Source organism: Physeter macrocephalus, chromosome 7 (genome assembly GCF_002837175.3).
Source record: "Physeter macrocephalus isolate SW-GA chromosome 7, ASM283717v5, whole genome shotgun sequence".
NCBI lineage: Eukaryota > Metazoa > Chordata > Mammalia > Artiodactyla > Physeteridae > Physeter > Physeter macrocephalus.
Genome location: NC_041220.1, coordinates 9,276,788 through 9,297,475, shown reverse-complemented (window position 1 = coordinate 9,297,475; position 20,688 = coordinate 9,276,788). Strand labels below are relative to the sequence as shown.

The 20,688-nt window shown below is 41.7% G+C and overlaps 1 protein-coding gene across 3 annotated transcripts in view; it reads right to left on the bottom strand.

Moving 5' to 3' along the window:
• Positions 1-20,688, bottom strand: part of HERC5 (HECT and RLD domain containing E3 ubiquitin protein ligase 5) — a 47,833-nt gene continuing 27,145 nt past the window's right edge. Inside the window, exons 14-23 of one of the 3 annotated variants that reach the window (XM_024126675.3) lie at positions 16,244-16,357; positions 15,190-15,300; positions 14,208-14,378; positions 11,611-11,754; positions 10,535-10,701; positions 5,129-5,195; positions 4,210-4,280; positions 1,731-1,914; positions 1,547-1,649; positions 1-260 (exon numbers count right to left, since the gene is read on the bottom strand). In XM_024126675.3, the coding sequence (XP_023982443.1) occupies positions 55-260; positions 1,547-1,649; positions 1,731-1,914; positions 4,210-4,280; positions 5,129-5,195; positions 10,535-10,701; positions 11,611-11,754; positions 14,208-14,378; positions 15,190-15,300; positions 16,244-16,357 (1,338 nt within the window). In that variant the 3' untranslated portion in view covers positions 1-54. The other 2 variants (XM_055085797.1, XM_024126677.3) reach the window with 2 other exon arrangements.

Genomic DNA, 20,688 nt, shown 5'->3' with positions numbered 1-20,688 from the left:
TTAATTTTATTTTTGAAAATATTTCCCGAAAGGGGGAAAAAGTGAGAGGTAGAGTCAGCCAAACCCTCTGTTGCTGTTGATGGCTACTTGGAGCGCTTCTTCTACTCGGTCCATCGTAGAATATTTAGGGAGGTAGAGGACACTAAAACACGTCTGTGCCCTTATGGGATCCTTCTCATTCAAATGTTCAGGACAGCAAAATGTTATTTTCATGTTCTTTAAGCCTTTTACTTGAATCCTGTCCGTTCCTGTAAGAAACACTAAAAAAGAAGAATCAAAATGAGTGACCTGCTTCACAGAGACCAAAATTTACAGAGAGAAAACGTGTTTATTCAAAGACACTAATTGAGGGCCCCTGTGCCGAGTCCTACATTGGATGCATTGGGGACCCCTGTTAGCACAAAGTCTGGCACAGTCACTGCCCTCAAGTAGCTTCCAGTCTGGCTGGGAATATTAGATTCTTGAGCAGGAAAAGACACACGGCAAGAGAAAAATAAAAGGGTGTAAGACAGCAAACAAGGTGCCATGGAGTGAAGTACCTTCTGAGTGTAAATGCTGCGGTTCAGAGCAGGGAGAGAGAATCGGGCTGGGATGTCCGCGAAGACTTCCGAGAGTTCGGAATGAAGCTGAACCTTTAAAGGAGGGAAAGGTTTAGAGAGGCCACAGGGAGGCAGGTGAAGGTTCAAGGAACGGAAGGAGAAAGCTGGAGGTGGGAGGTGCAGAGTGGGCTCTAGAATGTACAGACAAGGGGACTGTTTGGCTGGAACAAAGATTTCCTATAAGCGTTAAGACCGGAGAGTTAGGTTGGGCTTCTGGAGAAGTCTGAATACCTTCCAACACCCATGTTATCCACAGAAAAAAGAATAAGAAGATAAACGTTTCTCAAAAATAAGCTAAAGAAGTTGAGTAAGAAAATGAGAGGGCTTCCCTGGTGGCACAGTGGTTGCGCGTCCGCCTGCCGATGCAGGGGAACCGGGTTCGCGCCCCGGTTTGGGAGGATCCCACGTGCCGCGGAGCGGCTGGGCCCGTGAGCCATGGCCGCTGAGCCTGCGCGTCCGGAGCCTGTGCTCCGCAACGGGAGAGGCCACAACAGTGTGAGGCCCGCGTACCACAAAAAAAAAAAAAAAGAAAATGAGAGAGGAAGTCATTAGACAGGTCTCAGGAAAAGCACCGAGTAGGCATAAAATTGAGCTCAAAGTCTGAAGGTGAGGTAAAGTAGTGGAGACAAATGACTGTACACAGCCTGGCTCATGCCACAGGGCCTGGGTAACTGAATGGTGACACAACTACAGGAGAAGCCTCAATATTTAGCTCAAAGAAAAGAAGAAAAATTTAGAAGCAAGGCAGAATTGAAAACGACAGGAGAAAGACCTATATTAACATTTATTTTTTGATGTTGGGACAACCTGGCATAAAGGACATTCCAATGGGCTAGGAGTGGCTCTGACAGTATGATTTGTTGCAAATGGTACCCATGACACACAAGATTTCCTTACCTCACAGAAAAGACATGAGATTATAGATCTCCTCCTAATGCAATACTCACCAAGGAATTTTTTCTTTTCCTCCAAAGTCAATTTGTGTAAAGCCTTCCAAAACATCACTATGGTGGGATGTGAATTGTCATATCCTTGTTCGTAACGTGCATTCTAGAGAAAAATGCAAAAAAAATTATTCAGGAAACAAACAAACAAAATTTTAATTCAAACCACTTGGCCTTTATGATGTACCTTTTCAAATGTTTCCCAGTCATAATCTGTATTTCCAATAATCACATCCTTGAGTTCTTCAGGATGGAAAAATTCAATAATCTCCTTGTCACACACTTTGTAAAATCCTCTTTGAAACTCTTCATAAACTGCCTTTACAGCGATGTTGAAGATGTAATTGACATACTTAGAAACATAGTCTCTCCTTTAATGAAACAGAAAATGATTTCAGCTTACTGCAATACCCTGAACAAAACTGGGGGAGGGGGTGAAAAGGACAATAAAAATAAAGTAAGAGACAGTGGCCTTGGGGTCCGCCTGGCAGCTGCTGCAAAACCTTCCCCAAACAAGGGGAAGGCGGCCACCTGTGCCATCGCCGATGTGCAGCCCTGATTCTCGAAGGAGGGTCTGCAGTGCCACGAGGGGGCTTGAGACATCCACCGGCGTCTTATTCTTTTTTTTTTTTTTTTTTTTTTTTTTTTTTTTTCTGTGACGGCTTGATCCTTGCTTTTCCTAGCTCTTAGAAGAACCCCATTTCTCCTCTTGTTGTGGCCTCTCCCGTTGTGGAGCGCAGGCTCCGGACGCACAGGCTCAGCGGCCATGGCTCACGGGCCCAGCAGCTCCGCGGCACGTGGGATCCTCCCGGACCGGGGCACGAACCCGTGTTCCCTGCATCGGCAGGCGGACTCTCAACCACTGCGCCACCAGGGAAGCCCTACTCTTAGCTTTTTTTTTTTTTTTTTTTTTCTTATTCTCGAATAAAGCACGAGAGCTTTGGAAGTCCAGCTGGGGCAGTGCCCCTTCACAGAGACTCAGGGCTAGCCTAAGGTTTGGAATTCTCCTCTTGGAGAAGCGCTGTTGGGATGGCTGGTATGCCCAGGTAATGGTTCCTGCCACTGCAACAACAGGCTGGGACAAGAAGTGGAGAGCAGCATGCCTTCTACCTGGGTACTGTGAATTTTGCTGACACAAAGGATGTCCTCCATCTGGTGCTGGACAGATCCTAGGAACTTTACATCTTTCCTGCATGAACCCATGTGAGCAGCTGTCAATCTCCGGGGGGATGGGGGGAGGGGACTGCCTAGAAATTTGGAGGCCAAAATGAATCAGGCAGCCTTTACTTGGTCTTATCAAAAGGATACCAATAAAATATTCTAAAGCAGAAAAAAAAAGTAAGAGCTAGAACATCTAATAATGGGTGCTTACCATGTGCCATGAACTGTTAGAGCTGTTTTTTTCATGTATTGTCTAATTTAATCTTCATAAAACTCTGCAAGGCAGGTTCTTATGGCATTTTGGTAAAGAGGAAAAGAAACTGAGACACAGTGAAGGTACGAGATTGCTCAAAGTCACACAGTTAAGAGAACTGACAGATTAGAAGAGAAAAATTTTGGAAGAATAAAACCGTCCCTGTTATCTCTGGAGAACGGTCTTGGGAGACAGGGGAAACTTCCTATTTTATACTCTTTTGTATTGTCTGAATTTGTCAGAGTGGGTAATTATTTGTGCTTAAACACAAACAAAGAGGGGATTTATACATCTAGCTATGATGCAGTAGCTTGTAGCAAATGTTCCCAGCGATAAGAACTAGAAAAACCCAGGTAATATACAAAAGCACATCTAGCTCCGGGTTTCCAAATCTAAGTCAAGACTCAAGAGGCCTTTGGACTAAGAGACAAGGGAAGCTCCCTGAGGTGAGCCCAGCACTTAACCTGCAGTTTCTACCTTTGGGCACATTTGCCAGTTCTCTCAGGGAAAGGGGCCGGGCAATCCATAATACTATGGACAAACTGGGGCATAGTCATAAAATATACCACAGAGCTAGAAATGTTCTATTTCTTGATCTGAATGCTTATAATTTTGAACTTTTCCGTATGTTATATTATAATACAAAGTTTTTTAAAATAAAGAATGCTCACTAGATATTTCTTTGCCACTCTGACCAACTATCAGGGGAACGTGCTATAATCGCAAACTCTATGGCTTTAGATGGCATCCCACAGAGTCCTGGGAAGTCAAGATACCACAGTAATATCTAACAATAGTAACAAAACTGAGCGCCTGCTATGGACCAGACACTACTGTGGACAACTCTAGGTACTGGCTAAACAATGGTGAGCAAGACAGACCAAGATCCTGCCATCACGCAGCTCCTCAGAGATACGGGAAACACTGGTAAGTAAACAAGCAAAAAATCCTCAAGGTAGGTAACGTGTGACGTGAAAAGAAAAAGTAAAGCTGGGTACGGGGATAAAGAGAGAGAGGTCAGTGGTATAATCCTAGACAGGAAGATGAGGGAAGGCCTCTCCAAGAAAGCCATTTCCTTCCCAGCCAGCATACAAACCCTAGGAGACACACACATACATACAACATGAACTGACTCTCTGCTTTTTTGGAAAATGATGGAGAAAGGAAAATAATAATTACAAGGAATTTTTAGAGCCCAGTGAAATAAATACAGTGTATAAACAAAACAAATACTTCATTTCTTTGTACCTACTTGTTAGTCTGGTCGACAGTTATGTGACTTCCATTAGGAATTAAGTCTACATCATTTTTGTCCCAATGCACCTGTAACCACAAATGAACTCAGTATCTCCAAGAGAATCCCGAACAATCTACTATCAACAAAAACTTTGGAGCATACCTCTTTTCCTCAAACCAGCAAGGTGGTAAAAAATTACCACCTTTATCATGCAGAACGAAAAATAAGTTTTTAAAAGAACTTGAATTATCTATTTTAACTGATCATATTGAATAAATTAATTGGACAATTGCCATATCTCAGTATTCACTTTACACACTACAGACCTAGTATGGTGGATCTGCAAAAAATGGCCATAGATTCCTCCCATCCTGGTATTTACGCAATGTGACTTTGCAACACCTCCCATCAAGAGGGCGAGTCTATTTCTTCGGCTCCTGAGTCCGGGTGTGGCCACGTGAAGTACTTTAGCCGACGGGACCTGACAGGAGCAAAAGCTTGAAGAGCAGCTTGTGTGCCGGGGGCTTGCCATCTCCTACTCGCCATAACCCTGCAACCACTCGTGAAGAAGCCTCAGCTAGCCCACTGGAGGATAAAAGGCCACTAGAACAGAGACAGCTGTTCCAGCTGACACCCCCTCAGCCAACCAGCCTGCTGGCCAGCAGCTGTGTAAGCAAGGCCACTGTGGGCCAGGCAGCCCGCCAAGTCAGCCCAGTCCAGGCACCCACAGAATCGTGTCTGCTGTTTTAAGCCACTCAGTTTAGGTGTTGTCTGTTACTTAGTAAAATCTAACTGATAACACCCAGCTCATGAAAAATGAGGAAGAACACCTTTTGTACTAGCTTAATTCAGCCTGGTTTTTTATTAAAGGTAAGTATAAAAATGGTTAATCAGATTAAGTATGAGCTGTAATTTGATTTTTACTGTTACTCACATTAAAATGGATGTGAAATACTTCTCCAAAGTCATCGCCTTCATCATCCAGAAGTGTCTGCAAACTCCTAAAAAACAAATGATTTTATTCTTTAGACGTCAATGATCATGACGGCCAGAAACATCATCTAAAATAAATGTCAAGGGCACGCTTACTCCCAAGGTGGGAGGTCAGGTTCAGTTCACAGAACTGAGCTGCTTCCGTGTACTGACGGTGTAACTCGGGCCAGACCTCAGCCGGAAGTGTGAGGTCTGGAGGTGTACCTGCAATTCTGCTCCTCACACAACTCCCAGCTCTCTTCCTCCACCCTATCTGCCTCACCCCGTGGCAGCAGGTTCCTCTTCAGAAAAGGATCACTAACATGCTTACTGATTCTGAAACTCATTCACACTGGTGTTACCTTTCTTTAAGCTTTTAATAAACATTACTTACAGAATAACAGAGTTCCTTTTAATTATCAGGCATCACTTGAAATTTTTAGGAGTGGGTGGGTCAAAGGACCTTCTCTATACCTCCTGTCCCAATATCTTCAAGCTTAAGACAGACCTGAAATTTGACCACCTTAACTGTTTCAAGGCATCTGTGAGAACAGAGGTTATATCAGAATGGAGAGCAGTCTGTCTTTATATTTCCACCTTTATAAATACTTTTATTTTTCTTAATTTTTTGTTTTTTGGCCAGGCCATGCGGCATGCGGGATATCTTAGTTTCCCTGACCAGGGATCGAACCTGCATGCCCTGCACTGGAAGCATGGAGTCTTAGCCACTGGACTGCCAGAGAAGTCCCTATAAATACTTTTAAAGTAATACACGGGGCTTCCCTGGTGGCGCAGTGGTTGAGAGTCCACCCGCCGATGCAGGGGACGTGGGTTCGTGCCGCGGTCCGGGAGGATCCCACGTGCCGCGGAGCCGCTGGGCCCGTGAGCCGTGGCCGCTGAGCCTGTGCATCCGGAGCCTGTGCTCCGCAACGGGAGAGGCCACAGCGGTGAGAGGCCTGCGTAATGCAAAAAAAATAAAAAAATAAAGCAATACACAGCATACTATATTATGTGCTCCCTCACTCATTTATTCATTCAACAAACATTTATTAAGTATCTGGTACGGCAGCGATAAGGGATGTAAAGCTGAGAGTAAGACATTACTATTAATTAAATCCTGAGACTTATAGGTAAGATATGCTGATAAAAATCTTACTACAGTGCTGTCAGATATGTGCAGCTAGGAACGATGTAAATGGTACAGGTACAACTTGGGAGAGCTTGATTAACTCCTTCTGAAGGGATGCATGTCCTTGGGGAAGACCTCTGGGAGAAGGTGGAATCCAAGTTGATTCCTTTTCCCTGCTGGATTTTTTATTACCGTATTGTGCCAAAATGTTGGATCCTTTCTTTCTTTTTTTTGGCCATGCCACGTGCCACATGGCTTGTGAGATCTCAGTTCCCGGGCCACGGCGGGCAAAGTGCCAAGTCCTAACCACTGGACTGCCAAGGAATTCTCTAAAATGCTGGATCTTTTATTATGGTATCATGATAAAAACAGACCATGTTTCATTGTGCTTTTGGGGGGTTGAGGGAAAGTAATGGGAACTCAGCTGACAAAACTGGATTCATCATAAACTTGGTTCAAGATACTCTGTCTTTATATGTCCCTGTACGGCTCATCTGCTTATTTATGGGTATGTTTATGAAGAACGCCTGCGAACCTGACTCCCCAAACAAGAACTAAAACATTGCCAGTATCTTACACCTACCTATAGGGGGTACCTCCCTTATCCCATTATTCTACCACACCCAAAATGTTATACATATATCTACAGTTTGAAGAGTATCTCTTCTCTTTGCTAAGGTTATTTCTTGATGAACAGAGAACTTCTTTCATCTTATTGCAGTTAAATTTATCAATCTTTCCTTTAATGTTGGTATTTTTATGTCTTGCTTGAGAAATCCCAATGGTGAGAAAGATAACTGTCCATATTTCATCATCGTTGCATTCAATATTTAAGTCCCTTATCCACACAGAGTTGATTCTACTAGGTGATGTAAGGTATCTGTTCTCATTTTTTTCCCAGGTGCATTAATTGAACAGTACTTCTGTTCCCACTGATCTAATATACTACCTCTAACAAAGTGCCATGTATATAGGGGTCAGGTTCTATGCTCTCCTGTACCATTGGAAAGCTTGCACCAATATCATACTGCCCTAATTAATACAGCTTTCTAATGACTCTTGATATCTGGTAGGCCAAGTTCCCCATCCTTATTCACCTTGCAAATTATTTTTGGCTATTCCTGGCCCCTTGTTCATCCATATAAATTTTAAATCAGCCTTTTTTTTTTTTAAGCCTGCTGGGATTAAAATAGGAGTTTTATTGAATATAGAGATCAGGGATTCTCAAAGCATAACCAAGACCAACAACTTCTGGGAATCCCTGAGGCTTTTACAGGGGGATCCAGGAGGTCAAAACCAATTTCATAATACTACTCAGATGTTACTTACTTGAGGATATGGGGAGGGGGAAGGGTAAGCTGGGACGAAGTGAGAGAGTGGCATGGACATATGTACACTACCAAACGTAAAACAGCTAGTGGGAAGCAGCCGCATAGCGCAGGGAGATCAGCTCTATGTATATGTATAGCTGATTCACTTTGTTGTACAGCAGAAACTAACACACCATTGTAAAGCAATTATACTCCAATAAAGATGTTAAAAGAAAAAAAGATGTTACTTGCCTCCTTCACATTCTGTCATGAGTACCGAACAGAGTTTTCCAGAGGTTATATGATAGCTATCAGAATGAGTGTGTATTTCTGTATTTAAAACATTTATCACTTTTAATTTCTAATATTATAAATACTGACAAATGTAACCGATATAAGTAAAAGCTCTTTGGGGTCCTCTCTTAATTTTTAAGAGAGTCTTAAGACCTAAAAGTTTGAGAAATGCTAATATGGATTTAGTGGTCTTTATTCAGTTTATGTATATTATTTAGTTTATTCAATCTTCTTAGGCATAAGCGTTATTTGTCATTTTCAATGTTTTCAGTAAAAAATAACAACAAATTTATCTACTCCTTTCCAAATTTGGTGCTTTCAATATTTTTTTCCTTATCGTAGTAGTATAATAAGTATAAAGATTAATAGTTGGATTCTGGAGCCAGTGTCTGTGTTCCAACCATAGTTCTGTCACCATGGGATCCGGGGCAAGTTACCTAACTTTCTTCCCTTTCAGTTTCCTCATCTGTAAAATAGGGATAACAATCATAATAGAATCATACCACTGTTCTCATTCTTTTAGACATCCCCACAGTCTTCCATTGCATAAATATACCAAAAACATTCATTCCCTCACTGAAGAGCATTTAGGTAGTCTACATATTATAAACTATCTAATACAATGTGCATTTGCAGACATATTTGCATGATTGCCTATTTCTAAATGTGAAATGTCTAGAGGTAGAATTGCTGGGTCAAAGCAGCAAACATTTTTTTACTTTTATTCTAAGCACAGTAGTCCCCTCTTAGCCATGGTTTTGCTTTCCAAAGTTTCAGTTATCTGTGGTCTACTGCAATTTGAAAATATTAAATGGAAAACTGCAGAATAATTCATCAGTTTTAAATTGCAGGCTGTACTGAGTAGTATGATGTACTCTCACACCATCCCTCTTTGTGCAGTATGTAAATCATCCCTTTGTGTCCAGCGTATCCCACCTGTTGGTCATTCAGTAGCTGCCTCACGACCACTGTGGTATCACAGTGCTGCGTCCACGCAACCCTTATTTTACTTAATGACGGCCCCAAAGAGCAAGAGTAGTGATGCTGGCAATTCGGATGCGCCCAAGAGAAGCCATAAACTGTATGTTTTAAGTGAAAAGGTGAAAGTTCTCAACTTAATAAGGAAAGAAAAAATCAGATGCTGAGGTTGCTAGGATCTACAGTATGAAAGAATCTTCTATCTGGGAAACTGTGAAGAAGAAAAAAGAAATTCATGCTGGTTTGCTCTTGCACCTCAAACTGCAAAAGTTATGGCCACAGTGCATGGTAAGTGCTTAGTCAGGATGGAAAAGGCATTAGATTTGCTCAGTAAGACATTGTGAGAAAGGGAAACCACATTCACATAACTTTTATCACAGTACATTATTATAATTGTCCCATTTTATTATTAGTTATTGTTAATCTCATAGTGTGCCAAATTTATAAATAAAGTTTTACCCTAAGCATGCACGTATAGGAAAAGACGTGGTGTATATAGCATTCGGTACTATCCACGGTTTCAGGCACCCACTGGAGGGCCTGGAACGCATCTCCTGCAGATCAGGGGGCTACTGTACTGCCATACCGCTCTCTGACAAGCAGTCACCAACTTACAATTCCACTCACGATTCTTGAAATCAGAGTGAACCTTTGCCCAAATCCTTGCTGACACACACAGCATCAGTATTTCCAACCACTGTCAATCTGAAGTCCATATTAGCCTCTCACTTTAATATGCATTCCATGATCACTTAATTTATGATCATCCACGATCATCTTAATTTATGAACCATTTCTATTGCGTCTTTTGTAGGTTACTTTCTTGTATACTCTGTGCATTTTTCTTATGGATGTGCAGGAACACTTTATTCAGCAGGGATATTAACCCTTTCCGTGATATGTTACCAATATGTTTTGCGAGGTGGTGGCTTGTCTTTTAACTTAGAAATAAGTTTTCATTTTAAAGATGATGACATGAAACAACTTTTAAAATAAACATCAGGACTTCCCTGGTGGCGCAGTGGTTGAGGGTCCGCCTGCCGATGCAGGGGACGCGGGTTCGCGCCCCGGTCCGGGAGGATCCCACGTGCCGCGGAGCAACTAAGCCCGTGCGCCACAACTACTGAGCCCGCGTGCCTAGAGCCCGTGCTCCGCAACAAGAGAAGCCACCGCGATGAGAAGCCCGCGCACCGCAACGAAGAGTAGCCCCCGCTCGCCGCAACTAGAGAAGCCCGTGCGCAGCAACGAACACCCAACGCAGCCAAAAATAAAGAAATAAATTTAAAAACAACAACAACAACAACTTTGGAAAACATGTCTCTTTAAAATAAATAAGTAAATAAATAAATAAAATGAAATAACACAAGCATCACTTGCAGGTTTTGCACCAAGGTGTAACCTGTGCTCTGTCATGACTGTCTCTACTCAAATAAACCAAAGGTTAATGCAAACAGTGAGGACTGACTATACGAAAAACCAACTTTTCTTAATTTTAGAAAGTTAAATTATTATCTAACAATTTGACAAAGTTAGAATCAGTTTAAAATACCCAGAATGCTACTACTGAACATGAAAATACTACTGGAATGTGTGTGTTTAAATACTTATCTAAATATATGTTAGACAGGGTTCTGAAAAAGGCACTATGTTAACTTACTTTCCCAAAACAGGACTGAGTTCTTTCAAGTCTTCTAATGATGGCACTTGGTCCAAAAGTTTCTTAAACAGAGCCAGTGGGAAAGGGATGTTGGCAACATGGCAATTGAATAGGCAGAGTCCACACAGAACCCCAAAGAAGAAATAACTCTTCTTCTCAAATTTAGGCTGAAAAGAGAAAAAAAAAACCTTAATGTATTATGAATTTTTACCGGTACAATGGAATATTTATATTAGGTAAACCATTTCTCCTCTTTCACAAAATCAAATCACAAATTAAAACCAAAACTCTTGAGATAAGAATACTTAGGGTTTATATTCAATTATTAAGTCAATTTAAATCCTTGCCACAGTTTTGGTTACTGAAAGCATTACTAGGATGGGGGTGAGGAGATAGGAGATGTTGTTTAGGCGGAAAAGCTGCAATGAACAGCAAATTAATCCTAGAGTTCAAGTGCACGGTATACTGAGTATGGATAACAATACTGTATTACAATCATCGAATTTGCTATGGTACTAGATCTTAATTATCCACCACTAAAAAGAAATAATTATGAGATGTGATAAAGGTGCTAATTACCACTACAATGGCAATCATACTATAATATAAATATATCAAATCAACATGTGGTACACCTTAAATTTATACAATGTTATATGTCAAATATATTTCAATAAAAAAAAAGTATTAACAGGAATAGAAACACATTAGGCTCAGTAATCCTTATAAACAAAGTTTTTGCAATTTCTTTTCATCGGCTTTATCTTCAAATTCATTGGGAAAACAGAACAAAGAATGCGTGCCTAAGAAAGGAAGGGTTCATTTTTACCTATACATTCTAGAAATGGTCAATACATATATATTGCTTAAATTCTCTTGTGTGGACTTGGGAACCCAGGGAAAGAGGACCCCCATTTTAGAGAAAATAATCACCTTTTTAGAATTAAAAGTTATCTCCATAATTACATCAATAATTCCTCTCCTAAAATACAACAGTCTAGACAACCTAATTTTCTATGGTATATCCCCATACCTCTTCTCTCAGGAAATACCTGCACCAAGAAAAGAGGACTTACCTTGACAGGAAACCACATGTAGGAAGCCTCTTCAGGATATGTGAACATCCCATATTCTGGCCGGGTCATTTCTTCAAAGAGACAATGGAAAAACTCTGCTCTGACTCCTCCAAAGTCATATCCAATTTCTCCACTAAATGAAACCTAAAGAAACAGAGCAAATAATGCATCACTTGCAGAGCTCTGTATTGCTATGTATTAAATCTCGTTTAATAACTATTTGTGGACCCAAGTGTTTGGGAGGTACTGGGGTAAGCAAATTACTTGTGTTAGCGTATTGAATTTTCTTACTAATTCTAGGAGGCTAATGAGGCTTCAAGAATTTAAATAACTTTCCCAAGGTTATACAACTGCTAAGACTTTTTTTTTTAATATAAATTTTTTTATTTTCGGCTGTGTTGGGTCTTCGTTGCTGCGCGCGGGCTTTCTCTAGCTGCGGCGGGCGGGGGCTACTCTTCGTTGCGGTGCGCGGGCTTCTCATCACAGTGCCGTCTCTTGTTGCGGAGCATGGGCTCTAGAACGCAGGCTCAGTAGCTGTGGCTCGCGGGCTTAGTTGCTCCGCGGCATGTGGGATCTTCCTGCACCAGGGCTTGAACCCGTGTCCCCTGCATCGGCAGGCGGATTCTTAACCACTGCGCCACCAGGGAAGTCCCCAGCTGCTGAGACTTAATCCTATGGGTGACAAACCTGAGAGCCTGAAGTCTTTACCACTAAACTGACCTCAACTGGCATCATTTTTACAATTATCAGGTACACTAAGTACAATGAAAATAAACATAAAGAAATCATAAATATCAGAATTTTCAAAAAAAACTGAAAAACCAGAGCACACGTATTTATTGGCTTGGCTGTTGATTCCATAAGGAGGCAGCATCCCACCTGTTGACACCAATCCCTCCTCAAGATGATTCTATTATAACCCATCTTTGCTCCTTCAATTACTTGCTCTGTTCCCTTCTGCCTTTCCTTCTTGGAATCCTTCACTTCAGTTTATAAGTATGTTAAGGTCTCCCTTATCCTTAAAAGAAAAAAAATCTCAACACCATTGTTTCCGGTACAGACAATACTGGCTTCCTCTACTCTAGGTTGCCAAATTTTGGAGATTAATGTACACCATTCTAAACCCATTTCTCTACTTAAATGCTTCTCTCCAAGAGGACCAAGAATCTGTGAATCCCCAATTCCAAGGACTTGAGTTTCTCATGCCTCATCTTGATCTCTCCCACTCATTTTACACTTCTGGCCACCTCCTCTTTCTTCACACTCTTTTCTCCCTTGCTTTCTCTTATGAAGCACTATTTAAGCTTTCATTTCTCTCTGCTTTTTCGTGCTGCTTTAATACCAGAAATCCCTGTGGCTCTATGCTGGCACTTCTATCCTTTCTTTTACCCTGCCCCTTTATATGAGCAAGCCCCTTAACCTCATAAAGTGTGCTTTTCCACGAGATCATCAGAGAGATTAAATGGGATAACACAGGTAAAATGTCTCACACAGTCTGGAAAATAGTAGCTGCTTACCAAATGTTACCTACATTTTTTAAATGGATGAATGAAATATAAAAGTGGAACTAAAATAACTGAGTGGACTGGCTGGCTGACACAGTTTAGAATCATAATGATTTCAATAGATTTTTAAAAATTATCTATGTGCAAAAATACACAGAAATGCCAACTCTAACTGCAAACTCCATACTTTTAAAATAGTATCTTGAGCTTTGGTCAAGTCAATCATGCTTTAATCTGTCTAGGACAAGTGATAAACTAACGCCTCCAATCAAAAACACTCTAATAAATATTATCAGGAAAATCCTGACTTGTCTTGATTAATTGGAAAGTCTAGAGCCTGATGGTGGGGCTGAAATCCTGGCTCTGATACTTATCAGTTGTGTCACCCTGGGATAAGTTACCTCATGGTTCTGCACCTCAGTTTCCCCATCTGTAAAAGGAGGGAAAAACAGAACCTTCTACACAGTGTGGTTCAAAGGGTTACACAAGTGTAAAGCTTTTACAGTAGTTCCTGGCATAAGGAAAACATTCATTAGATCTTCTAGTCATTATTATTCTGTGTCAAATATCTATGAGTAAGACAAGTTATATAGTAGCTAAACCAAAGATCATTATTAATGAATATTCAGGACATGGTAATATCTACAATTATACCCTCAAAAAACTATGTAGCCAATAAAGAGAATGTTCTCTCTTCCACAGAGCAATCTGGGTTCCTGCAGGAGAGCAGAAGCAAACTCTCAGTTCTCCTCTGGGTCAACCCCATGTCACTGGAACCTTCACAACGTGATGACCAGCCAGGCTTGGTCAAGCCTCATGCGGGAATGGACCTCTTGGGGCTAGTACTGGGCTATCTACCTGATCAGGTAGATAGTCCTGGGGGCAGGACGATTTCACCTGCTGCTCCTTAGCCAGACTGTACTGACAGCTCTCACCTGGAATTCACAGGTAACTGGGGAAAACTAGGGGGACTCCAATACACGTAAGCCCAGCGGAAAAGGGAGATAATTCCCTCTCTGTAAGGCCTGTTATTACATTCCTGTATGTTTTCTGTCTTAGCAGCAAAAACATTAAGTACGAATTATACTTTACCAGTAACTCCCTCCTCAGATCTTCATTCTCAAACTGATTCAGCTGATTCAAAACATCCTCAATCAAGTGACTCCTCCTGACTGTTAGATTAAAGGTGGGCGGTAAAGCCAATTCAGACTCTTCTTGATCCACAATGCCAGCCAACCGCAAAAAAGCTCGCCATTTCTTCTCCTGGGAAAAGAAAAACGTTTCACTCCATTTCACCGTTTGCTCTACGTGGAAATTTACGAAGTAGAATAAACGGGTTCAGTTTATTATACGCGCGTGTCACAAACATTTACGAAAAGAGCCCTGTATACACCCCTGGAGACAGGCTATCTATTCAGGATTCACCCCGCAGTGAGCAGAAGATACATGAGACACAGGAAATGAAAAGCTCCGTGGGGCTGAGGTGGGCGAGCGGGAACGTGACCAGCCGCGGGCTCCTCTGGACCGCGGTATCCCGTGAACACAATTATGAACACTTCTGGGAGCGACTAACTGTCGTCCACAGGCTAAGAGACTGGCTGGTGAGCCCGAAGCAGTGAGCTGGAACCTAGTGTTCTCATCAGAAGAGAAGTTCAGACGTTCAGAAAAGAAGCCTGCTGCAGGAAAAGTGCAGGATGAAAGACCTCTCTAAAATTATCCTTTTCTAGGAGGAAAACTCAGACGAGAGATTTGCCTAATCCCAATCAAGCCCACGTCTGCCGTGCGTCTTTGAGTACCATTCAGAAGACTGCCGGCGCCAACCTCAAGGCAAAAGCCCTACGGCTAGGCCCAGGCTCTGTCCTTTGCTACTGCGGCCCCAATATGCCTCAAGGCCAACCCAACTCAAATTGTGACAGTCTCTCTAGCCTTCTTCATTAGAGTATGAGCTTCTTAAATGCTATGACCACCACTGGTTTCACCAGTGGGTGGCTCCCTTGTCACTCCTCTATTATACACTGGAAAAGGTACTCATCATTTGATTTGCTAATGAAAACAAAGAAATAGGCATGCATACCTTTATTTTTAAAAGCGAGTCTGCATTCAGTAGTTTAATTTTTGACAGAATATTAAAGATAAATGGAAAATGGCTGAATATGACAGGATAGTGGATGTCCATTGAAGTGTCCTAAAAATGGAAATGACAACAATTTTGATAAATGAAAGGACAGAGAAATCTTACGCCTTACTTCTTAGCCTTAAAGGCCCGATGGTTTCAGGTCTCAGCACTTACAGCCAAAGCAATCCAAAATGCTGGTCAGTAGTGCCCAGATCTAAGAAAATGTTTTATATATATCAATGAAAGGTATATAAACCTAGTATTTTCAGTACTCATTTAATTTCACCATTAGTTATAAACTCTGGACATTTTCCCAGAGTCTGTTCTGCTGCTACCTGCGCCTCTGAAACGTGAAATTAGTTCAGATGCATTTGGTAAGCAGGGGAGTGACAGAATGTAGACAGCTGGTTAGCTCAGACAAGATTGTTCCCAGGCAAAGGATGATGTGCTAGGAGTAGAATTAGAACCTTCAGAGAAAAGGAGAAAAAAATCTCAGATTAGCTGCTGAACTGGTGGCAAGAGCCCTTCAGCTTTATTTTAAGAAAATGAAAAAGGAGTGCTTACACCCAGGGAACCCTCCCCAAAGTTACAGCCCTATCCTGCTGGCTCCTGGTGAGTCACCGAGCCTCCTATACCTATACCTACCTTAAGAGCAAAGCTCCACTCCCACAGGTGTTATCTCAGTACCACCGGTCCTCTAATCAGGGTGTGGAGAGATTTCTACCCTTCGGTTTTTGTGCATTTTTCATCTTCTCGAGGCACTGTCCACAAGCTGCTTGCCTGGTTGATCTGAGCTATCTCCCCAGGTAGGAAGCACTTTTCTGTCAGTGTTCTGGCTACAAAACTGCATTGGTTTTGAGGGGTCTGCCTTGCTTTTCCCATAAGCCCTGCTATTTCTATTGGGCAATTTCGCAGAGTACAGGAAGTTTTGGAAATTCGTACAAAGTTATAGCACGAGTGCCTGTATTAACTTACCGACGATCAATACCCTCTTTAAATATGCCATACTTACTGCGTTCATTTTCCAGATGGTCCTTCTGTATGCATCTTGAGAAAAATCAAGCAAGCGTGTGAGTTCATTTACTTTGAAGATATTTTCAGGCAGCTGACATTTAGTCTGGTTTACCTTAAATAAAAATACCACCTGTGAGAAAGTTCTTTACATAAAGACAATTTTGCTTAATGGCTATAAATTAGATTATCAGACTAAACAGCAAGTTAAACATACTTTTGATGACCAGAATTAAGTTCTATCCAATTCCCCCACTGCCAAAGCCCCAAACTTTCAGGAGCATATAAAGAATACCTAAGATTTAATAGTAGAAATTGATGGTATGATGAAAAACTTCTAGTTACTTTTAATCCATAAAAAAGTTTTAAAGAAACTCAAGTGCAAAGAAAAATACAGTGTAATATGAATCCAAACTACTCTGGGGCCCAATACTTCACGTCATGTTCTTTCTTTCTCTTTTTTTGCGGGGGGCGGTTGCCGCACCGCACAGCTTGCGGGATCTTAGTTCCCCGACCGGTGCCACTGCACGGGGATGCTGTTTCATCCCTATGACTAGGATCCTCAGGACCCTGCTGATCTCAGCCTTGCACTGTCAAGAGCCTCAGCAGCCTCAGAGTCATGGAGAAAGAGGGTGCGTCGTCTTCGTGGATTCTTCGGGAGGTGTGTGTGCGGGGAGCTTGACAAACGTTCTCATGTTGCCTGTTAGAGTCAAAGGACAAAGCAGGATCCCTTCAAGATTTCTTCTGTTGCTGCCTCAGTATTTCTAGGAATTCCCTTTGTAAGTGGCAAGCTCATTACAATACACTTTCCCTGAGCTCTTCAGTAAACTGCTCAATTCTTCAAGACCTGGAATTATTTTTTGGATTGATCTTTCACTTTTATATAAAACTTTTAAAAACAGCCAAGAACAGGCATCACTTTTCAGCAGTAGGGCAGACTGTTTTTTTCAGCACTTTGATTCACTGAAAACAACCATAAATACAGGATAAACTGTAAACCAACATTTTTGGATGGAATAATCAGGTCAAAACCTAAGGGAAGGTGGCATTTCCCTTGAGGGTATCTGTCAAACCTGGTGAACCTGAACTTCAGTTTCAATGGCTGAGACTTTGAGAAAAGGAGACAAAGCCCAGACTCTGTTCAAATTAGGGACCCTTGCTTTATAAATCTGGGACCCAAAAGGGCTACCATTAGAGTGAACCAGGGTAACCTAGAAATGAACAAGCTCTTTCCTCCACTCCTGCATCAACCCATCCCCACCTTGACTCCAAGACCATGAGGCAAACTGTAGTTGAAATGGCGCTGGATGTTAACAGTTTGCATCTACCAGAACTCCCACTCCATCTCTCGCCCCCTCCCTCTCCCCCTTGGCAACCACAAGTCTGTCCTCTACGTCTGTGAGTCTGTTTCTGTTTTGTAGATAAGTTCATTTGAGACTGGCGCAACATTGTAAATCAACTATACTTCAATTAAAAAAATAAAATAAAATAAGATACATAAGTCACAGGGGTGTAAGGTACACAGGGAAAATAGTCAATATTTTATAGTAACTTTGTATGGTGTGTAATCTATAGAGATATCAAATCACTATGCTGTACACCTGAAACTAATATAAGTCAACTATACTGCAATAAAAAAAATAATAAAATACATAAAATACACAAGTCACAGGGGTGTAATGCAGACGGGGAAAATAGTCAATATTTTATAACTTTGTATGGCATGTAATCTATAGAGGTATCAAATCACTATGCTGTACACCTGAAACTAATATAAGTCAACTATACTTCAATAAATAAGTTTAAAATTTTTTAATTAAAAAAAAATGGTGCTGGCATTGGGGGAAAAAGGTCACCTACAGAATCTGTCATTCCAAAAGCACTCTCCTGAAAATTCACACACCAGATTCATACCACCTGGAGATCTAAAAAGCCTCAAGCCAAAATTTCAATCTTTATATTCAATGCTAATCTTTAAAGACTAATTTAATAGTACCAAACTGCTGGTGTCGCCAGGAGCCTGGCAGAAGCAAATTCTCCCTGAAAAGACCCAGCCCTCAAAGAATTCCAAAAGATAAAAGTTCCAAGGGAAATGTGCGCGCGCGCACACACACACGCACACACGCGCGCACACACACACGCAGTCACAAAATACATGATGATGAAGGAGCTATGAGGAAGATTCAGCAGAAACTAAAGACAGCAAAAACTGACCTGCAAAGACTTCAGATACCCAGAAATTATAAATAATGGCCAAGAAAAAAAAATTAAAGAACCAATGAGAACTTCCAGAAGTGAAAAACATACTACTAGAAATAAAACTCAAAAGACAGTTTTAATAGCAGACAAAAATCAGTGAAAAGCGAATTCATGAACAGGAAGATAGGGCTGAAGAAATCATCCAGAATGGGGTACAAAGAGACAAACAGGTGGAAATTATGACAGGACGATTAAGAAACATGGATGACAGAGCGAGAAGATCTAACATACAAAATAAGTAGAATTTCAGGAGGAGAGAGTCAATACTTGTTTTGAATTAAAACGTGTAACAACTTAGAAATGGAGGGAACATCCTTTTACCTAGAAAGATTATTTTCCAGAACCCCATAGTAAAAATGTTATTTAATAGTGATATTCAGAATTTTCCTTTAAAATCACCAACAAGATTAGGCACCTACTATCACTGTGACTTCTATTCAACATTCCTGTTGAACAACTAGGGATAGGAAGGCCTAGCCAGTGCAACAAGGCAAAGGAAAATAATAAAATGCATAAGAATTGGGAAGAAAAAAACATTATTTTTTTCAAAGATATGATTGTCTGCACAGAAAATGCAAAAGTATCTACAGTTAAATTACTAGATATAATGCAAGAATTTAGCAAATTCACTGGCTATTAAAAAAATCAATATTCAGGGACTTCCCTGGCGGTCCAGTGGTTTAAGACTCCGAGCTTCCACTGCATGGGGCCCGGGTTCGATCCCTGGGCGGGGAACTAAGATCCCACATGCTGCACAGTGCGGCCAAAGAAAAAAAAAAGAAAAAAGAAAAAAAATCGATATTCAAAAATCAATGCATTCCTACAATGCATTCCTATAATCAATGCATTTATCTGCTGTTAAACCAACAACAGATAATACAGTTTTTAAAAGGTACCATTTACCAAAAAAAAAAAGTTAAATACCCTGGAATAGATCTGACTAAAGGTATCTAAGACTTTCATAGTAAAATAACAAAAACTCATTGAAAAATTTAAAAGATAGTCTAATAAGTAGAAGAAATAGATACCATGAAGATTCACAACAGTAAAGATGTCAATTCTCCCCAAAGTGAAATACAGATTAAATGCAATTTCAGTCAAATTCCCAGTAAGATCTGTGTGTGTGTGTGTATAGAACCTGAAAAGCCAATTCCAAAATTTACAGGGAAGAACCAAATGCCAAAAATATCCAAGATTCGCTTTAAGAACAAGACAGGAGTATTTCTTTTAGCAAGTATAAACAATATAGAGCCACATAAAATGACTAACAGTACAGAAGAGAGCCTGTAGGTGAACCCCGCACACAGAAACTTGTTTAATGACAGTTCACATTACCTATCAGTGCAGAAAGGACAGAATTTCAGTTAAGTGGTGCTAGGTAATTGTTTTCATATGGAAAATAATAAAAATAAATCTTCAGTTGGATTAAACACCAAAGTGTGAAAGGCAAAGCTAACCTCAAGACTCCCTTTAGACCTTGGCAGGAGTGACTCTGCCCTGGGCCTCTGATTTAAGGGGCTTAGCTCTGGGCTTCCTCCAGCCAAGCCCCTTCCCACAGGGGGTCTGCAGGGTCAACGGGGCCTGTCTATATGCAGCCCACTCATCACACATCCCCATCTAGACTGAGCTCCAGAACCCAAGACCCGCAAGTCCCTGCCCAAATGGCTCCAAGCCAGCCCCAGGAGCTACACAGGTTTCTCCCTCCACTTGCCCTCTGGGGAGTGGAAGCGTCACAGGTGACACACCCCAAGGCTCCAGGGCCCCAGGGTTGGCTAAGGAATGGCTATTGTGGGACGTGAGATGGAACACAGAGACACGGGCTGAGGTGACCACACACGGCCACGTGACAGCCCTGGTGTGGGAGAAAACCAAGGAAGGAAGAGAAGCGCAGAGGACCTGGGGTGGGAGCGGGGAGGGTCCGTCGGAGCCTCCCCTTTCGCCGCAGAACTCTGTAAGGAGCCAAGGTTTCGAAATTCAAACCTGGCTTCCCCTGTCATTAAGAAGGTTTATTGGGCTTCCCTGGTGGCGCAGTGGTTGAGAGTCCGCCTGCCGATACAGGGGACACGGGTTCGTGCCCCGGTCCGGGAAGATCCCAAATGCCGCGGAGCGGCTGGGCCCGTGAGCCGTGGCCGCTGAGCCTGTGCTCCGCAACGGGAGAGGCCACAGCAGTGAGAGGCCCGCGTAACG